The sequence below is a fragment of the Platalea leucorodia genome (genome assembly GCF_965183815.1).
Source record: "Platalea leucorodia genome assembly, chromosome: 7".
In the NCBI taxonomy this organism is placed as follows: Eukaryota; Metazoa; Chordata; class Aves; order Pelecaniformes; family Threskiornithidae; genus Platalea; species Platalea leucorodia.
In genome coordinates this window covers 56,209,006-56,225,330 of record NC_138829.1, presented here as the reverse complement: position 1 = coordinate 56,225,330, position 16,325 = coordinate 56,209,006, and the positions used below count along the sequence as shown (strand labels likewise).

The 16,325-nt window shown below is 38.6% G+C and overlaps 1 protein-coding gene across 1 annotated transcript in view; it reads right to left on the bottom strand.

Moving 5' to 3' along the window:
* Positions 1 to 16,325, bottom strand: part of KCNQ1 (potassium voltage-gated channel subfamily Q member 1) — a gene marked incomplete at its 5' end in the record, with an annotated part of 370,416 nt that overhangs the window by 114,570 nt on the left and 239,521 nt on the right. Inside the window, one exon of the mRNA XM_082317249.1 lies at positions 2,041 to 2,116. Coding sequence (XP_082173375.1) covers positions 2,041 to 2,116 — 76 coding nt within the window. The remainder of the gene's footprint in view (positions 1 to 2,040; positions 2,117 to 16,325) is intronic.

Genomic DNA, 16,325 nt, shown 5'->3' with positions numbered 1-16,325 from the left:
CATTTTTAGTTCTTTAGTAACAGCTAATATTGATAGCTCAGGAAGAAGAAAGACTCACTCCTAAAGAAGGATGAGAGACAACCTTGTTTAGGGATTTTGTAGATGGCCAGGACCAGCTCTTTTGCAGATGTGAAAGTGAGAGTACAACTGAGAAGCCAGATTAGGAACGGGGATACCGAGCACAAACAAGTTTTAAGTATGAACTGAATAGTCCCATTCTATTCAGTCAAATGCTTTTTCAGCTTCTATCAAGTCATCTGCCGCAGGGGAGTTTCGTTTATTTGCCAGGTGGATAATGTTGCACACAGTGTTCAGGCATTTTCAAAATCTGTTTTTGACAAATACCACTTGGGAAGTAGATATATAATGTGGAGATTTCTTGTTTCTAAGCAGTTTAGTTAATACCATGGCAAATATTTTATGATCTAAATTTATGAGAGCAGTGATTCAGTAATTGCCACAGAGCAAAGGATCACAATTGGGTTTTAGAATGAGAATAAATCAAAGTTTAATGTAGCTGGCCACATTTAGGCAGTTTTTCACAGAACAGCAGTAGACACATCACTAGAATGGGCCACGTCCCTTGCCAAGTTACAAGTGCTGACCAGCAAGCGTTAAGGAGCTTCTCAACAAAATGACTCTAAAAATGATTTTCAAGCAGTCCAGACAGTGTGCCTTTCTTAATTTTAGTCTAATAAAAAAACAGGTGAAATGTGCTAGCAGAAACTTTCTGAAAGTGCTCCCTCTGTGACCCCGGACATGGGAGAACCCCAGACATGAGAGATTTCAGCCTATATGATGACAGTCTGAATACATTATACCTAACAAACAAATTTCTGAAAAGCTCAGGCAACCTTAGCCATAAATTTGCTCATGAATTTTAATAAAAAGATTCAAAGTAGGAAACTGCTAAAGAATTCAGGCAGTTCTTCTAAATTTCAACAAGGAAGTCAGAATCACAGTTTCGAAGTAGCAGCAAGCATTGCCTTACAGAAATGATGCTCTCTTGGACTGTTAGTCATCATCATCTTTTTGGTCCTAAACTTTTGCGCCCTTCAAATATTTGAAGGAAAAAGGACACCCCTTCCTCCCCCCTTTTATGGGGGGATAGATTAAGCACAGGAAAGCTTTTTAGTCTATTGTAAGCAGTAGTGCTGTGGTCATATATGAAAATGGATGTGGGCAGTTAAGCCCCTCTGTTTCTTTGCATTTTCAGTTGTGAAGTCTGTTCTCCAAGGATTCTCTTATTAATTAAAGTAATATATTTCTTACATATATATATTCACCTGGTTTAAATCAAGCTGAAGGCTGTTGACACATGGGTGTTTATTGGATTAATGAAATTGATTTAGAAACCACATTCTTAGAAAGTTTGCAGTCAGAATTTTTCATTCAGACCAGGCAACAAGGTTAATTAGCTACTGTTAAATGCTTACGGTATGGCGATATCACAGCAAGTGAAGTGGCACAGAGGAAACGTATGTCAGTGAGGGCTAGAGGAGTAAAGAGAACCGATATCTCACAAACTCAGGAGGCCTCCTACCTACACAGAGGAGTGAAGGGAAAAGGAAGGAGAAACCTTCCAATACACTAACAAATTTCCACCCCAGTTTCTTATCAGGACTTCATTATCATTGAGTAAGAGACAGCAACAAGGCTGAGGTAGGTAGTATTTTAATCTCTAATCCTACTGACTCAGCATGACAGTAACATACAGCTCAGAATGAATGGAGACATATGAGAATGTTTGCACTGCAAGAAAGAGACAGCGATAACAGAGGGTTAAGGGTCAAGTCCATTAGCAGAAAATAACATTTTAATTCAGACTGCATTTCAGGAGTTTAGCCTATTTCCAGTGCGTCCACAGTTGACTAACCTACTGCTAAACAACCACCCTATTGACGGAGGGAGAGAATAGTGGGTGTAGCTCACCATTACTAAAATGAATTGTGTTAGTCTCTCTTAAGTTTATAAAAGAAACAATGAATCAAGAGAATAAAAGAGTTTATTTAGAAACGGAGCTTTCTATTCGCAACTCACCTGAAACTTTTTCTTGGCCACAAAATACTGCATCCTACGAATCACCTTAATTGCAGCGCGGTGGTGTTCTCGCAGCCTGTGGGAAAAAGTAGGAAGGTGAGTGGGGGGAAAGAGCATCTCCATCCAGAGAATAAAAACAACAGCCTGCAGTAAATGCTTCACTATCGTGTGAATGTGTAATGTAAGCAGTTGAGATTCAGCCTGAGAGCAGAACACACTATTATGCTGACCTTCCCCACCTTCCAAGGTGGCTATAACAATCCAGGATTTTATCTGACCTATGCTAGGTTTGCATGCATTTGACAGTAAAAAGCTGGGTCCACATAACCTCCTCCTATGTCTAAGCAAATCTCTACCCATCTTTCCCAATTTCTTCTCTGAAAAAACCCCATCTATCAAGTTCCTGCATATTCAGGCATACACAGCTTTCACACATGGTCACTCTAGAATTCCAGCTTGTGGGTTTTTAGTTAGGTTTTTGTTGTTTTTTTGTTTGTTTGGGGGTTTTTTGTTGTGGTTTTTTTTTTTTTTTTTTTCCCCTAAGTCTTGTACAACATGTTTCTTCACTTACTTGTTTGGTTTTCAAAATTTATTAAAAAAAAAAAACACTTTGAAGATTTTTTAGTTGACTGCTAAACAATCCAAATGATCTTCTGACAGCTGAATGCAACATCTACATACACATATATCCCAAAACCAAACTGTAAGTGTCTATAAAACCAAAATAATCTGGAAGGTCTTTAAACAAACATATCTCCCTTGTCAAGCACATGCATATGAACTGAAAACAGAATTAAAAAATAATAATTTGCTCTTTGTACTTTAAAATAACAGATTTTCATAGTATCTGATATCAGTTTTTAAACAATTCATTAAGAGCAATGGATATTTTAAATTTTTCAAAGTTTGCAAGAACGATGGATTTTTCTTCTTAACATTAAAATATCAAATCAAACATTTAAGCTATGCCAATGATTTATTCTACTTGTTCATTCTATTACTCTCATCAACATGCACTTGTATGACATTATTGCACAATCTTTCTTTCCTTTTTAAACGCATGAAAATCTAGTATTTCTAATTCTCATCCCAAACAGACTTCTAGTGATGGCTTTGGGGAAGCAGCAGTAAGAGCAGAGTTAGATATTCCAGACATTTTATCTTTATAAAATTATTATTAGCGACGATGACAGGCATATTGAGATGTCACTAGGCAGTGCTTTCTGTCTGTACTGAACCTGACAGCATTCATACCCACTATGGGATGGAAAAAATCATATTTAAGTTCTGTACAGGTTTGGGTCTTCGGTAGGATATAGCATCGTATCACCCAAACCTCTTCAGGTGAATATAACCTAGAATTTTAGTGAGTATTCACTTATTTCCTCAGGACAAATTTGCTCCAGCAAACAGAAGTTCTGCATGTGCAAATGGCGGATGCCTGTCCTCTGAACAGCATGGCAAGCGTAGCTGGGGCATACCCTTTCTGAAAACTCACACTTTTTAGTGGGAAAATAGCTTTCTGTGAAGCCAAAAACTTTTTCTACTTGTAGATACTGCCTCTCAGGTGGTTTCTTTTTGTTGCAGAAATTGCTCAGATTTAGGAATGACGTCAAGATAAGATTGCTTTCTCCAGATACAGTGTAAAATATGGTTGCTTTTCAAACTAATATACTTTTCACCACAGGTCTACAGATCGCTAAGAGTGTAAGTGCATTTATATAAAGTGACTGTGCCTCAATAATTATGCACCGATCCGTGAATCTGCAGTTGGATCTGTACAGAAAGACCCTTCTTCTCAGTGAGACTCTCTCTAGGTCCCTGCTCCCGCAGATGTAACTGCAAGATCATGGTTCATGTTATAAAAATGGAAATTTGCTCCTCCTAACTGGGATGGCTGCCTGTTTGGATCGAGTCCTGGTGAACGGAGTTAGCCTGGTGTTAGTTCATGGTATTCCCGTTCTGTGAGCCCTTGCTGCATCACTCGGCTTCTAGGGACAAGGACAACTTCCCCAAAACCCAAAGGAAATAAAGTGTTTGGGGTTTTTAAGTTCTGCTTCACAGAGATGGGAGCCAAAAAGATAAACGCTGCTTAATTTGCTATTAAATATCAGGCGTGAAAGAGTAACTGTCATGCAGCTATACATCCTAAACATAAATGCACACAAAACCATCTTATGACAAATAGACATAAATTTCAATTGCCATAAAACTGCTTGTAGTATTTTGGTTTATGCCTCATTTCCTCTGGGGTGTTCTTCACAGTCCATTATTTCTAAGTAAAATATTTTTCTTTGGGACAGACGGTCACTAGTGAAGTACACCAAATCCCTCATTCTCTATCTAGATGACGAGTCTCATCTATAAGCAAGACAACCAGATAATAAAAATTATATTCGCCATTCAGTGAAATAACAAAACTATACCACCAAAATGATTTTCCAATGCAGCTATTTTACATCAATCATTGTTCAGTGCTAACGTGAACTTCCATGCCAGAAGGGAAAGTCAATATTCTCATTTTATTCCTTCCCATTTCCAGCTCCAGTAGGAAACCTTACAGTAAGCTTGTTTCTGCTTATGCTGTAAAATCTAATTCTGCACAACAGGCTGTCCTGATTCCCCAAGATTAAATGCTTCTGCGATGAGGGAAGGGAATAAAGGATTTAATTAGTAGCCAAGGTTATGATTCACGGTTGTTTGATCTCTTTCGCAAACTGGTAACAAATGCTTTGGTAAATTGAGAGTTTAACCATTAACTGGCGATATTTGTTTGTTCAGCCACTTGTGACATCTCTGAATTCTGGTTACAGAATGTCTGTCTGCAACCCCTGGGGACATACAGCATGCTCAGATGCCAGATAGCCACTCGATACATTACCGTCCTCAGAGCAAGAGTTTCATGAATACCTTTTTTTTTTTTTTTAGGAATGTGGCGGGAAATGACATCATCTGCGAGTGCCTACAGACGGCAGCAACATACCTTCGCTGTGCATGCATCCCCACAGCAAGCGGGAGACACCCTTTGGAGAAGTACTGCCGCGCAGAGCGAGTCTCGGATGGCAGAGCTGCCCTCCCTCAGCCCCCAGGGACACAGCTTTCAGGGACTGCTGGGATGCTACAGAGAGCCCACCTGCTTCAGTGCAGCTGTGGGAGCTGAGCTCTCTTGCAATTGAAATCTCTTTTTTTTTTTTTAAACATTTGGTTTTGCCTAATTTTGGGAGAAGGCTTGTTTGATAAGTGCATTAGCAACAGGGTCAGCAGACAAGGGTTTTGCCCTTTTGTTAACGAAGCTATTTTCCTCTCCTGAGCATTCATCAGGCTTAGAGCCTCGCCCTCACCATACCTTTAATCTCATGATAACCACCATCTGAAGGGACTTGCCAATTGCCATTTGAGTGATTCCAATAACCATCAGCATATTACCTTCAAAAATAAGCTGAAGTAGTTTGTATGCCTGTAAAATCAAGCTAAGGATTACTGCTTCCAATACTAGACAACATCTCAGCTTGCACCTTTCCAAAGAAAAATTGCCAACAGCTTTCACTGGCCTCCAGTCATTTTCTTTCTCAATATAAACAGGACATCAAGATCACCTTGACCACAGCACATACTACATGACATTTGCCGTGGACATGAACGCATAGAATTAGGTCCCAAAGCCGCCAATGAAGCTGTAACATTGTCAGAACCCATAGGAATGATCCAGAAGGATGAAGGAGGATATAACAACTCATCAACAACAGAAAACCACCCCGGTGGTAACAGGGTCAATAGATGCACACAAACCTACATTATTTGTAGGTATAAACTAGGCTTGCTTTAATTGTGCACTGAAAAAGTAACCCGTTGTGGATGCAGGCAAATCCTCAAGTCATAAGAAATAAGGAGGAAAAAAAACCCGGCAACAAAATACAACGGATTGAGCACTCGCATTACAAAAGAAAGCCTGACAGAATAAAATGACTAGAAATCATTAGTTTTTCCTGCCTCCTTTTGTTGCTAGGGTACTTAACCTACAACAAGTCATTTGGAGGAAACCCGATCTCTTCATTAGTCCATCAGAAATCTGGACTGTAATTTCATGTAGTTTGAAAAACAAGCATGATGAAGAACTTCAGGTGATTTTACAGACGTTCTCATTTGGTTGGAAAGTTGTTACACATTTACAAATGCCCTAAACTATCGTAATGGAGCCATTTGTACATTTGAATGCAATATTATTCATTTTTCACAACACAGCCAGCCAAAACCTCAATAGGTTTCCCAAAGCGTGGCTCATCCCCGAGCCCGGCACTCACCAACAGCCACAGTGAACGTCACCGGCTGCAGCAGCACCCGCCTGCCTCCTCCCTGCAAGGGGACCTGCAGGCTGCTCCAGAGGAACGCTTTCTGGGACCAAGGCTAAGATTTCTGGTTACAAAAACCAGATGGCTTTACAAAAAAGGAAGCAAGCAGTTGCATGGTTTGGTTGTTTTGTGTTTCAAGAAAAATAAAATCTTTTTTTTTTTTTTTTAAATGAAGTTTTACAAGATTATAATAATAATAATCCCTATTCTGAAATACACAGTTCTTTCATTAAAGAACAAGAAAGGAAAAACAATTACTAATTAGAAATATTTATTGTCCTTACAAAGCTGCTGCATTTTATATCAAATCCTTCGTATCTCCATTAGAAGTTTGTTCCCCTTTTCATCTCAGGAAGGTGTTCTACACATTGGTTTAGTGTTAACAGAAATATTAAAGCAACAAGACAGAGGAAAGGTGGTGCTAATTTCCTATTTATAACACTTGCCTTTTTGTTCATTTGTAGAACATTTTATTATCAGGACCATAATGTCTGGCACAGACCTCCCAATGTACACGGACGCTGATATTATCGGAGTTAAAAGGTCAACGCTGTCTATTCAGAATGAGTTTAACACGAACAAAAACTCAGTAGGAGAGAGCCACAGATTTATAATATCTTTTACAAAATGCCCATTTCTCAGTAAACCCAACACTGATTTGAAGTCAAGCTCAGTTTTCAAACATATTTAAATTCTCTGCAGTCATCTTAAATTTCTGACTTAGGACAGAGCTAAAGTATTAAGAAAGAAGGCTGAAGTAGTTTGGCCTGAAGTTTTTGGCACTAATCATTATTTAGACTTGAACTTTATCTTTAACACATCAGATTTTAATAATATGTTGTGCATGTGAACTGAAATATTTTTTCCATTCAGGCACTGAAAAGTGTTCCTTGTCACAGAATCTGGTGGACGAGATTCAGAGTAACTATATTAAGCCATTTCATTAGTGCATTTAACATCTAATGAAATCTTTCATCGTCAGTCCTCCAGGGGCTTTTGGTATAGAATTTGCTGTGGCTCAAGGTTATTCTTGTCTTTTCACACGTTCTGTCATTCCCTGCCCATTACAGTTCATGGGAGTCTCTCTGTACTGGGCAAGGTTTTAGATGCGATAAGTTGGAAGGGGTTAGGTTGCATCGCTCTGTATTCTGTAATAGGAAATGCTTGATCATCGTACCCAGGAACAAACTCAGAATCACTGATTATTTCAAACAATGTAGGCTACCCAGCTTTTCCTTTCATTTGTTGCTAGAGCTTGGCAACTGTTGTTTGCCATCATTACGATACATTTATCGGAGGCTCTCAAAATACACCCTCACCCATAAATGATTCACAAAAACCATCTTAAAGACAAACCAGTAAAAGCTGCCCAGAAGTGTTAGAAAAGTATGACGACACTTGAAGAGCAAACCGATTACAAAACTGAAGTTTTATTAAATGGGCTTCAGCCAAGTTTAGTGTTTACGTAAATGCTCCCATAACATTTTCAATGTATGAATGTGTTTATTTTTAATGGAAAAACATTCTTTACTAGACTTTGCCCTCTGGACTTCTCATCCATTCACAAATGTAAAATTAGAAAGTAGTGACAAGACAAATGAAATTAATTCAGCTATCTCCACAGTCCTCACCTCCACGGTCCTCACAGGTTTAAATGCAAAAGGAATAGAGAAATAACAGATATACGTAGAATAAGGAGAATCAAAATAGAAGGTAAACTAGATTTTAAAACTTCTTTGGTCTTAGCAAAGGCATTCTAGTAATTGTCAGCAAACAAGTAATCTGGTTATGAAAGATCTATATCTACTGAACTTATTCATGCTTGCAAATTGGTAATGAACAGGTAAGATTTCATCAAATGCATTTGTTCATCTAAGCACTGAATAATTCAATGTCAGCAGCGAATGATTTCTGTGAGGACATTTGATTAACAATTTCTACAGACTAGTATGTTTCAAGTGTTTAATTTTAAAAATACGAGCTGCTTTGACTTAAATGCATGTGTCTCATAACGTAATTTCTGTTCCCTACCTAGCGGAATGCAGGGGCTGACTTCCCACAGGAGCATTAGTTATTATAAACTAAAAAATTGCTCTGCAACTCTGTAACAGTAATGTCAAATTCACTCTTTTGGTGAACTCTTCAGCCAGTAAACATCGTGGTTATTTACTGGATGTGAACACAGCCTCAGGGGAATTAGCTTAAGATGAATTAACATTTGTAAGCTCCTCTCCCACTATGTATTCTCCCAACTATTTGTGGTTGGTCTTTTTTTTTATTTAAAATATGTAATTTTAAGTCCACAGTCATCTTTTAATGGATTTGTACTTTATTTTACAGCAGCTTTCATGTCTCCTTTCTCAAAAGTCATGGGCTTAACTCAGAAATCCTTTCATGTAGTTATAGCAATCCTCTTTTCTCTACAGATAGTCTGGTTTAGCTTGGTTTCTGGATTTTTAACAGACGTGCAAAAAAGAACAAGTTTAAAAAATAACATTACCTTTGGAGGATTTCAATGTTTTAATATCTTCAGTTAATAATAAAAATAGCCTACTATTATACGAAATGTTTTAAAAAGGAAAAAAAATTGTGTAGATTTTTCATAGTCATGCCATTGGAGCAGGGTATATAAATGGAGGAAGCCGTCGGAAAGATGCAGCCTCCCCATGGGGCGGGCAGCTCAGCAACCACAACTCGCGGTGTGATGTGATCTCCCCAGCTCTCAGCTGCACCTCAGCAGGGATGTAACGCTGGCACGCAGCTGGAGAAGGGCACGCACGCTGGCTTCGGCACAGCACTGGGGATTTTCTCCTGCTTTGGAAGCCCTTGCACAGCTGGCGGGAAACCTGAGCAGCCGCATTTGGCAGGTCAGGAAGAATCCCGAGCTCTGCACCCGTGGCCTGGGAGAGGTGTCCAAGGGGCAGTGGGGAAGCAGGAGGTGGGGGTCCATATGGAATGGGGAAAACAAGCTCAAATGACTTGACTTGTTTCAGGCATTAATGGCAATTTGAGACTCAGAACGACTCTGGAAAATACAGCTAATCAGTCTAGCCCTTTAAGATATGCTCATACCAAGGCAATCTGAAGTGAATCTTTAAATGCAGGCCTGAAAAGGGAAAGAACCATTGCTCTCCTGACCTGGCATTAACACAGGTAAAAATAATAACTGCCACGTGGATCAGCAAGCGTTGGCACGAAGCGCAGAAGTTTTTGGAAGCCGTTTTTTCTGATAGGGAACACAAGTCTCACAGGGGGCTTGCCTTCATAACTCACCCGAAGTACAAACTCTCTAATATCTATACTGCTGCACAATGACTATATTGCTGTAACTCAAGGTGGATCATTTCACAACTGAATTTTCAAGAACAGCTTTCTGCAAAGCATTCATGTGATACTGGGAGACTGGACCCAGGATAAGGAAGATAAACAGACCATTAAGGGCAAAGCTTTCAAGCATGCTGACCCTCTGCTCCATCCCCAGGTGCCCCTCTATTCCTCAGCATAACCTGATAAACAAAAGAAAAACTCATCTCCAACTAAACAGAAGAGGATCCAGAATAGCTAAACAGCATAGGATTTTGGAGCGCAACACTCAAATATGTTGAACTTCTCTTGAGGGAAATGGTCCAACACATAGTAGGTCCAGAACCAAGAGAAATTGATGTAGCTAGAATAAAGATCATAGATACGTTTTTAGAACTAATGGTATGCTGGGGCAAACAGATGTAGCATCAGAGGTTTCCTCTGTGGTCTGCCCACAACGATGCTAGCTAAGAACATAACCCTTACTGTAAAAGTTTGTGTTGAAAGGAGGCAAGAGCATGAGATTTCTTGTACATCCTAAATCGCCTTTTCTGTATATTTTCACAATTCTGTTTTTACTTATGTCTGTTATCAGGGTATGAAGAGTTGAACAAAGGACATGGGGAAAAAAAATAGGAAGACAAAACTATTTTTGGAAGGTACTGAAATACCCTGTAGAGAAAGAAGGACAAATATAAAAACCAGTTCCCATTTTGTCAGAATTGGCTGTTGTTCCCTACCTTTGGTGATGCCGTTATCAAATACCAATTGATATTGATACCCGTATCAAATCACAGTGAACCTTTATTCAGCTCTTTGCTCTCTGCATCTTGTTGAGGCACATGGCAGGTGCTTTTTTACACGGTTTCAAGGCCAAGCAATTTGAAAGTAACTAGACACAAATGAGATCACAGATAAGTAAATAATAATGTACGGCATTGCCTTACAGACATAGTCTGACACGTTAAACTCCTTTTCTAAAAAAGCTGAAGACAGAACACAATGGAGCTGCAGTTTAGTGCACACAGAAAGCCATGGATATTATTATTTTGCAGCATCTGGTTAAGAGCAATCTTTTCAGATTAAAAAAAATATTTTTTGCAGAGCTTGTCATTCATGGCTCTGAATTATACAAGGATATGCAGGGCTACAATCAGTGATACTAGGAAGAAATAACCATATTGCCTATGGTTACTTGCCTCTCTATTGTTGGCCTATTAAACTTACAATAACCTTTGAATATTAAACCGGCTGATGTTACGCTACTTCATTATGCTCAACAAGCTGTTAACACCACACGGTAGCTCTTTGTTGTATTCGTGGTAGGGAGTTACAAGACCACTGCAAACTCAAGGCTAAGTTTGGCTTTTCTATTTGGCTTAAATTGCACAGCCCAGAATACACATCAGATACAACCTGTACACAAAAATATCTAATGCTGAGTATGAGATATAAAAGTGTCAAAATTATGATCAACTCATTAAGAATTCTCAATTATGTTTCCACTCTACATAATACTTTAACATGTTCGTTTAATATATGCTGTATCCCACATGTTAATTAAGACTCGTCACATAATACTGCTAATAACATCCCATTTAACCTTTTGTTTTGAGACAAAAGAAATAAGCTTTTATTAGGTCAACTACTGACGCAGCCACTTATTTAACCTCAGACAATGACTTTAGCCAGAACCTCCTTCAGTTTTTTACCCTCATCTCAGTAACAGATGTATTTTTAAATAACGGTGACTAGAGAAAAAAAAGTTGTTTTTTCCTTTGTAAAACCAATCAAGAGGACAAGAGGTTAGATTCACTCATACACCCTCACAAGTTCAGGCTATTCTACCAAGGCAAAGTAGGTAAATCAAGAGAGTATCTCAGCTGTTCAACACAAATGAAAGTCATGACACAGTTGTGACTAGCAAAATAACACAGCTCTGCTGTTGCAGAGACAGGAATTACAGCAGGAAAAAATACCTGAAAGGAAAAGGCAATTGACTTGAATAGCAATATTTACATTACCAAAATCAGTGAAAATACTATTTCAGAAATGGTAACATTTTCCTTGTTGTTTTCTACTACAGAGATGATTGGCAAATTCTCCTGCCATTTAATAATGAAAAAGAGAAGACGGATGTTGCTGCTGTGAAGCTGTTTCTAAGCACTATATGCTGAAATCACACCATATCAAAAAATACCCCATCGTTGCCACAGAAATCAACTGAAAAACACGAGGCCAAATTCTGTGCTGATTTACACCATGAGACACTAGAAGGGACTGGAAGCTGACGGACTGTTAGGTCACTGTGGCTTCTGGCCTGCCATCTCTGTAGGGGCTCTGGATGTAACTTATGCAGAATGATACAAGTGTCTGCTCACAGCTGCACTTTTTAGTGGGTGTATCCTCCAAAAATAAAGTGATAGAAGACTATAAGCATAAAGGTGTCGCTACAGTTTGTGTAAGCTGCAATGAAAAGCATGGCAAACCTTGAACAGATAGCATTAGGACAAGGGGACTTCACCTCCCGTGCCAATGCCATCACTTCGGGAAAAAAGAAGCAGTTACAAATGTAGTTCAAAACTGCAATTTTTGCAACTGGAAGCATTCTCAAGGATTTGTTATTTTACAATGGTGAAGAAACACATGGGATTTCAACTTGTGGAGAACAGCCTTTTCCTATAAATCACAGAGTGTAATCTGAAACTTAGAAACAGCACAGGGGCTCACATTTATGGATTTAAAACAGATGAAGAGCAAGCATGCTCTTAACCCTTTCCCCGTAATTTCTTCCCAGTACAAAATGAAAATGAATATGCAAGTACTGAACAGAAATTAACTTGGTAAAAATCAAGATAAATACAATTCTGTAAACACTGAAAACTTCAGCTCTTTGACTGACTTCCCTAAGGACACAAGCACAGAATTGTCCTAAAGCAAAGCACTGTAAAACAGTTAGAGCATAATCCACTATTCGGACTGTTCTTTCATCAACTTTTATTTAAGCAGTTTATCTTGTTGAGATTAGGATCTCTCTTATAGAGCAAGACCTGGCAAACACAGGCCTCTGGTTTTGAATATCAGGCTATATTTCACTGGGAAAGAAGTAACTAGCAGCCTGTCGTCTCACCATAAGGTTATAAACTCCTTAATCAGGCAATAGGAGAACTAATACTAACACATTAGCAGTAATTTCTCTTCAGAAATATGTAAGAGCATTAAGACGATGCAAAGAGTATTTATTTATCATCTTTTAAGATCCCCAGCCATTTCCCTATCATTTTAGCCTTTCTTATGGCTCACTGGACAAAAAAAAAAACCAAACACAGCATAGCCTGTTCAAACTTGAATCCTAAGATCCAGCCTTTTTTTTTTTTTCTTTTTTTCTTTTTTAAATAAAAAAAAACACAGTGTAAAAGAATGGATTGGAATATCAGCATTGCCAAGAAGCATTAGTCTACACCTTATCAGGGTCAGAGTTCCAGTACTTCCAGAAATTCACTCACATACATGGCACAACAGTTTGATTAAAACCAGAAACGGGCTCGGATTGAAATGAAGTATGATGGTACGTCATGTTAAATCTCTACACCAACGTAATATTTTAGAGCAAATCCTAAACCAACCAACCCAGGACAGTTGAAAGGAGAAGAGGAGAGACAACTTTAAGCTTATTGCAACATCACTCATCTGCACACAAAATATTTGCCCATGGTAATCTAACCTCTGTGCCTTTATTGGCTGCAGTTCAGTGAAGTGGTACTGGTGTCCATGTCTCCTGATGAAAAGCTAGGGTGTTTCTGTACTTCAGTAAAAAGGTTGCAATTCATAGGAAAAATGTCTGCAAAGTGGCAATGATGGGCAGCTGAATCTTTTTAAAGTGAAGATGTAGCTACCTGAGAACATTAGAAAAACGCAGCATGAAAATTAATTCAGTCTTAGCTATTGGGCATGTTGTGGGAGCATCCAAAAAATGCAGTCATGGCTAAAATTTTGTGCTACAATAATCAGAGAGATAACCTAAAAAAAAATCTGAGTCCTTTTTTTAAATAGCTTGCTAAAACTGTTGTATGTAATTGTACTTGCAAAGAAAGATTTGGGAAAAACAGAGAGTTAAAAGAGGATTTATGTTATTAACACAATTCTCTCTTGTGACCAACATTTGATATGTCAAATCATGTGTTAGCAAATGTCAATAACCAGAATAGTCACCATGACTTTTTTTTTTTTGGAAATTGTTTCAAACCAAAGCCTGACTTTTTCATAAATTCATACTTCGTTGAAAATTTAAGATTAGGCCCTCGACTGCTTCACCCTCATCATATTATTGCTGCAAGTTTTGAAAGCCACAGTCCAATTTCAAATACAATCTCCCTTGCTTCACTTAGTCCTGCAGATGCTCAGATCCAGATCTCATCTTTGTCTCTTGTGAACCCAAGATCATATTTGTATACAGACACTTCTAGATGTCCCCACTGGGATTTCCAAAGATGTCTATCAGCCCACCTAATTAGGTTGGGATATACAGTTCTGAAAAATCTCATGAGGTACCTAAATAATTGTGACAATCTGACCTATTCCATATGTAACCAGATGTGCAAATTGTACGAGTATGAAGGAAGAGGCATTTCGCAGCTTGAAAGCCACTAAAAATACGGGCTGCATCACATTTACTGAATTATGTGTTCAAAATGGCTAGCTAGATAACCCTTCTTCAAAGCACATCCTGCGCAAAAGTTCCTGCCTAAAGGTCCCGAGGTGCTTTGAAGGCCCCTATCTCACCAATGCGGGTGGAGGACTGGATGTGCGTGAGTAGCCTTATGGAAGTCAAGGGGAGAACATGCACCTGAACATACACACTTGCTGAGCATATCGAGGGATCAGTAGAAACTTGAAAAATTTGTACATATAAGAAAACTTTTAAGATAGCAAATATAGATCATATATTGAGGAGAATTCTAGATACACACTTACTAACTAGGTTCATATCTTTTGTGTGGAAAATCTGACCTGAAACATCTGAGTTCTCCTGTTCTATCTAATAGTTAAAGAATATGCTGTGTTATTACTATTGCAAAAAAGACAGGAGAAATTTTATGAGCTGATATGCTGGAGACAGAAACTGGCTGGGACTAACTACTCTGGTATGCAAACTCCATTTCTTTCTGTGGCTTCAAAGCACAAGCACAGCTCAACAACGTATTTTTTGGCCTAGAATTATTCTCTAGTATGTTAGATATGGAAAACAGCATGTGTTTTAATTACTTTCTCCCTCTCAATTTAGAAACTGTTAACAAGCCTGTTGTACTTTTCAACTCAAGTTCTGTTACCCAGAAAAAAATATTTTGCTTAATATTCCTATCTCATTGTTTAAATACGTGATGATGTTTACAGAATGATTTACAGTCAAGTACTTTGTTAAAAATATCATCCCACTTCATAACTTTACAGTTTTGCAACACACATTTCTGCAAAGCAACATTTCCTCAATACGGGTTGAGCATCAGCTCAAACACACTCAGTGTAGCAGATCGGAATCTCTTGGTCCTGGCCGGTTTTAGGTGGGCTCTATTTATTCTAGAAATCTTTTTTTTAGTGTTATCGATACAGTCAAGGAATCCAGTATTCAAAGAAATAATACGACCATGTGTTTCTCTTAGCAGTATCAGCACAGAGAGAGTTAAATGGAAATGAAAACTAAAATACCAATGTCCAGAAGCGTGACTACAGTCCAGGGTGGACAGTCATTTGAGGGAACATAGGAGTAGTGGAATTAAGAAGGCTCAGCATTGACACCATTTGTGTTACACCTGTCTGAGAATCAGGAGATTCCCACCTCAAGATTAACATTGTACATCAGACCGCAAAACACATGGCAAATGTCACCTAGGAAAGCAGAGAGATATCTTGCTTGTCTGTGATACTGTGAACTACTATGATAATTTACTTTTTTTGGATGCAAGATAAGACACATATAACGTGTATATATATACACACACAACTCAAATGTCTTACCTGCAAAAGAGGCAGAATCAGATGCAATTAGCCTCAGCTGGTTCAAATCAGAGCTCCACTGATTTAATTAGATAAGCAATTATGAAAGTCCTATTTGAAAGAGCACTGCATGAGGCTCTTATCTCCTCTTTTCCCCTTATGCCACTGTGAGTCAGCTATCTTCTCTAGCTGCCTCCTTTCACATTAGCTCTTGGCCCCTCTCTTCTTCTCCTCTGACTTTCCTAGACTTTTCAGTTACCTTTTTCTCCCCTTTACCTTTATGTTTTCTGCGTCTGTCCTGTGGTTCCTCCTCTCTGTTGTATCAGTCATAAGTTACTTATATCCATTTTCACAGCCCTTCATAGCCTACTGTGACTCTAGCTATCAAACCTCATGGGTGGCTTTGCTCTGTGTTGCATTGCTCAATAATCATGCAGGCATGTTTCCACATTTCCTTCCTTGCCACCTTTGTACTAAACAACACTGCAATGTAACTTTTTTCTGTTTCTCCTTACTCTTTAGCTGCACGGCATCTCTTCACAACGGAACGCAACTCAGAGAATATACCCCTTGTATTTTGAGGAGCACAAACGCTAAATAGAAATATAGCAAAATTAGGCTTCAATGTAGTTATTAGTT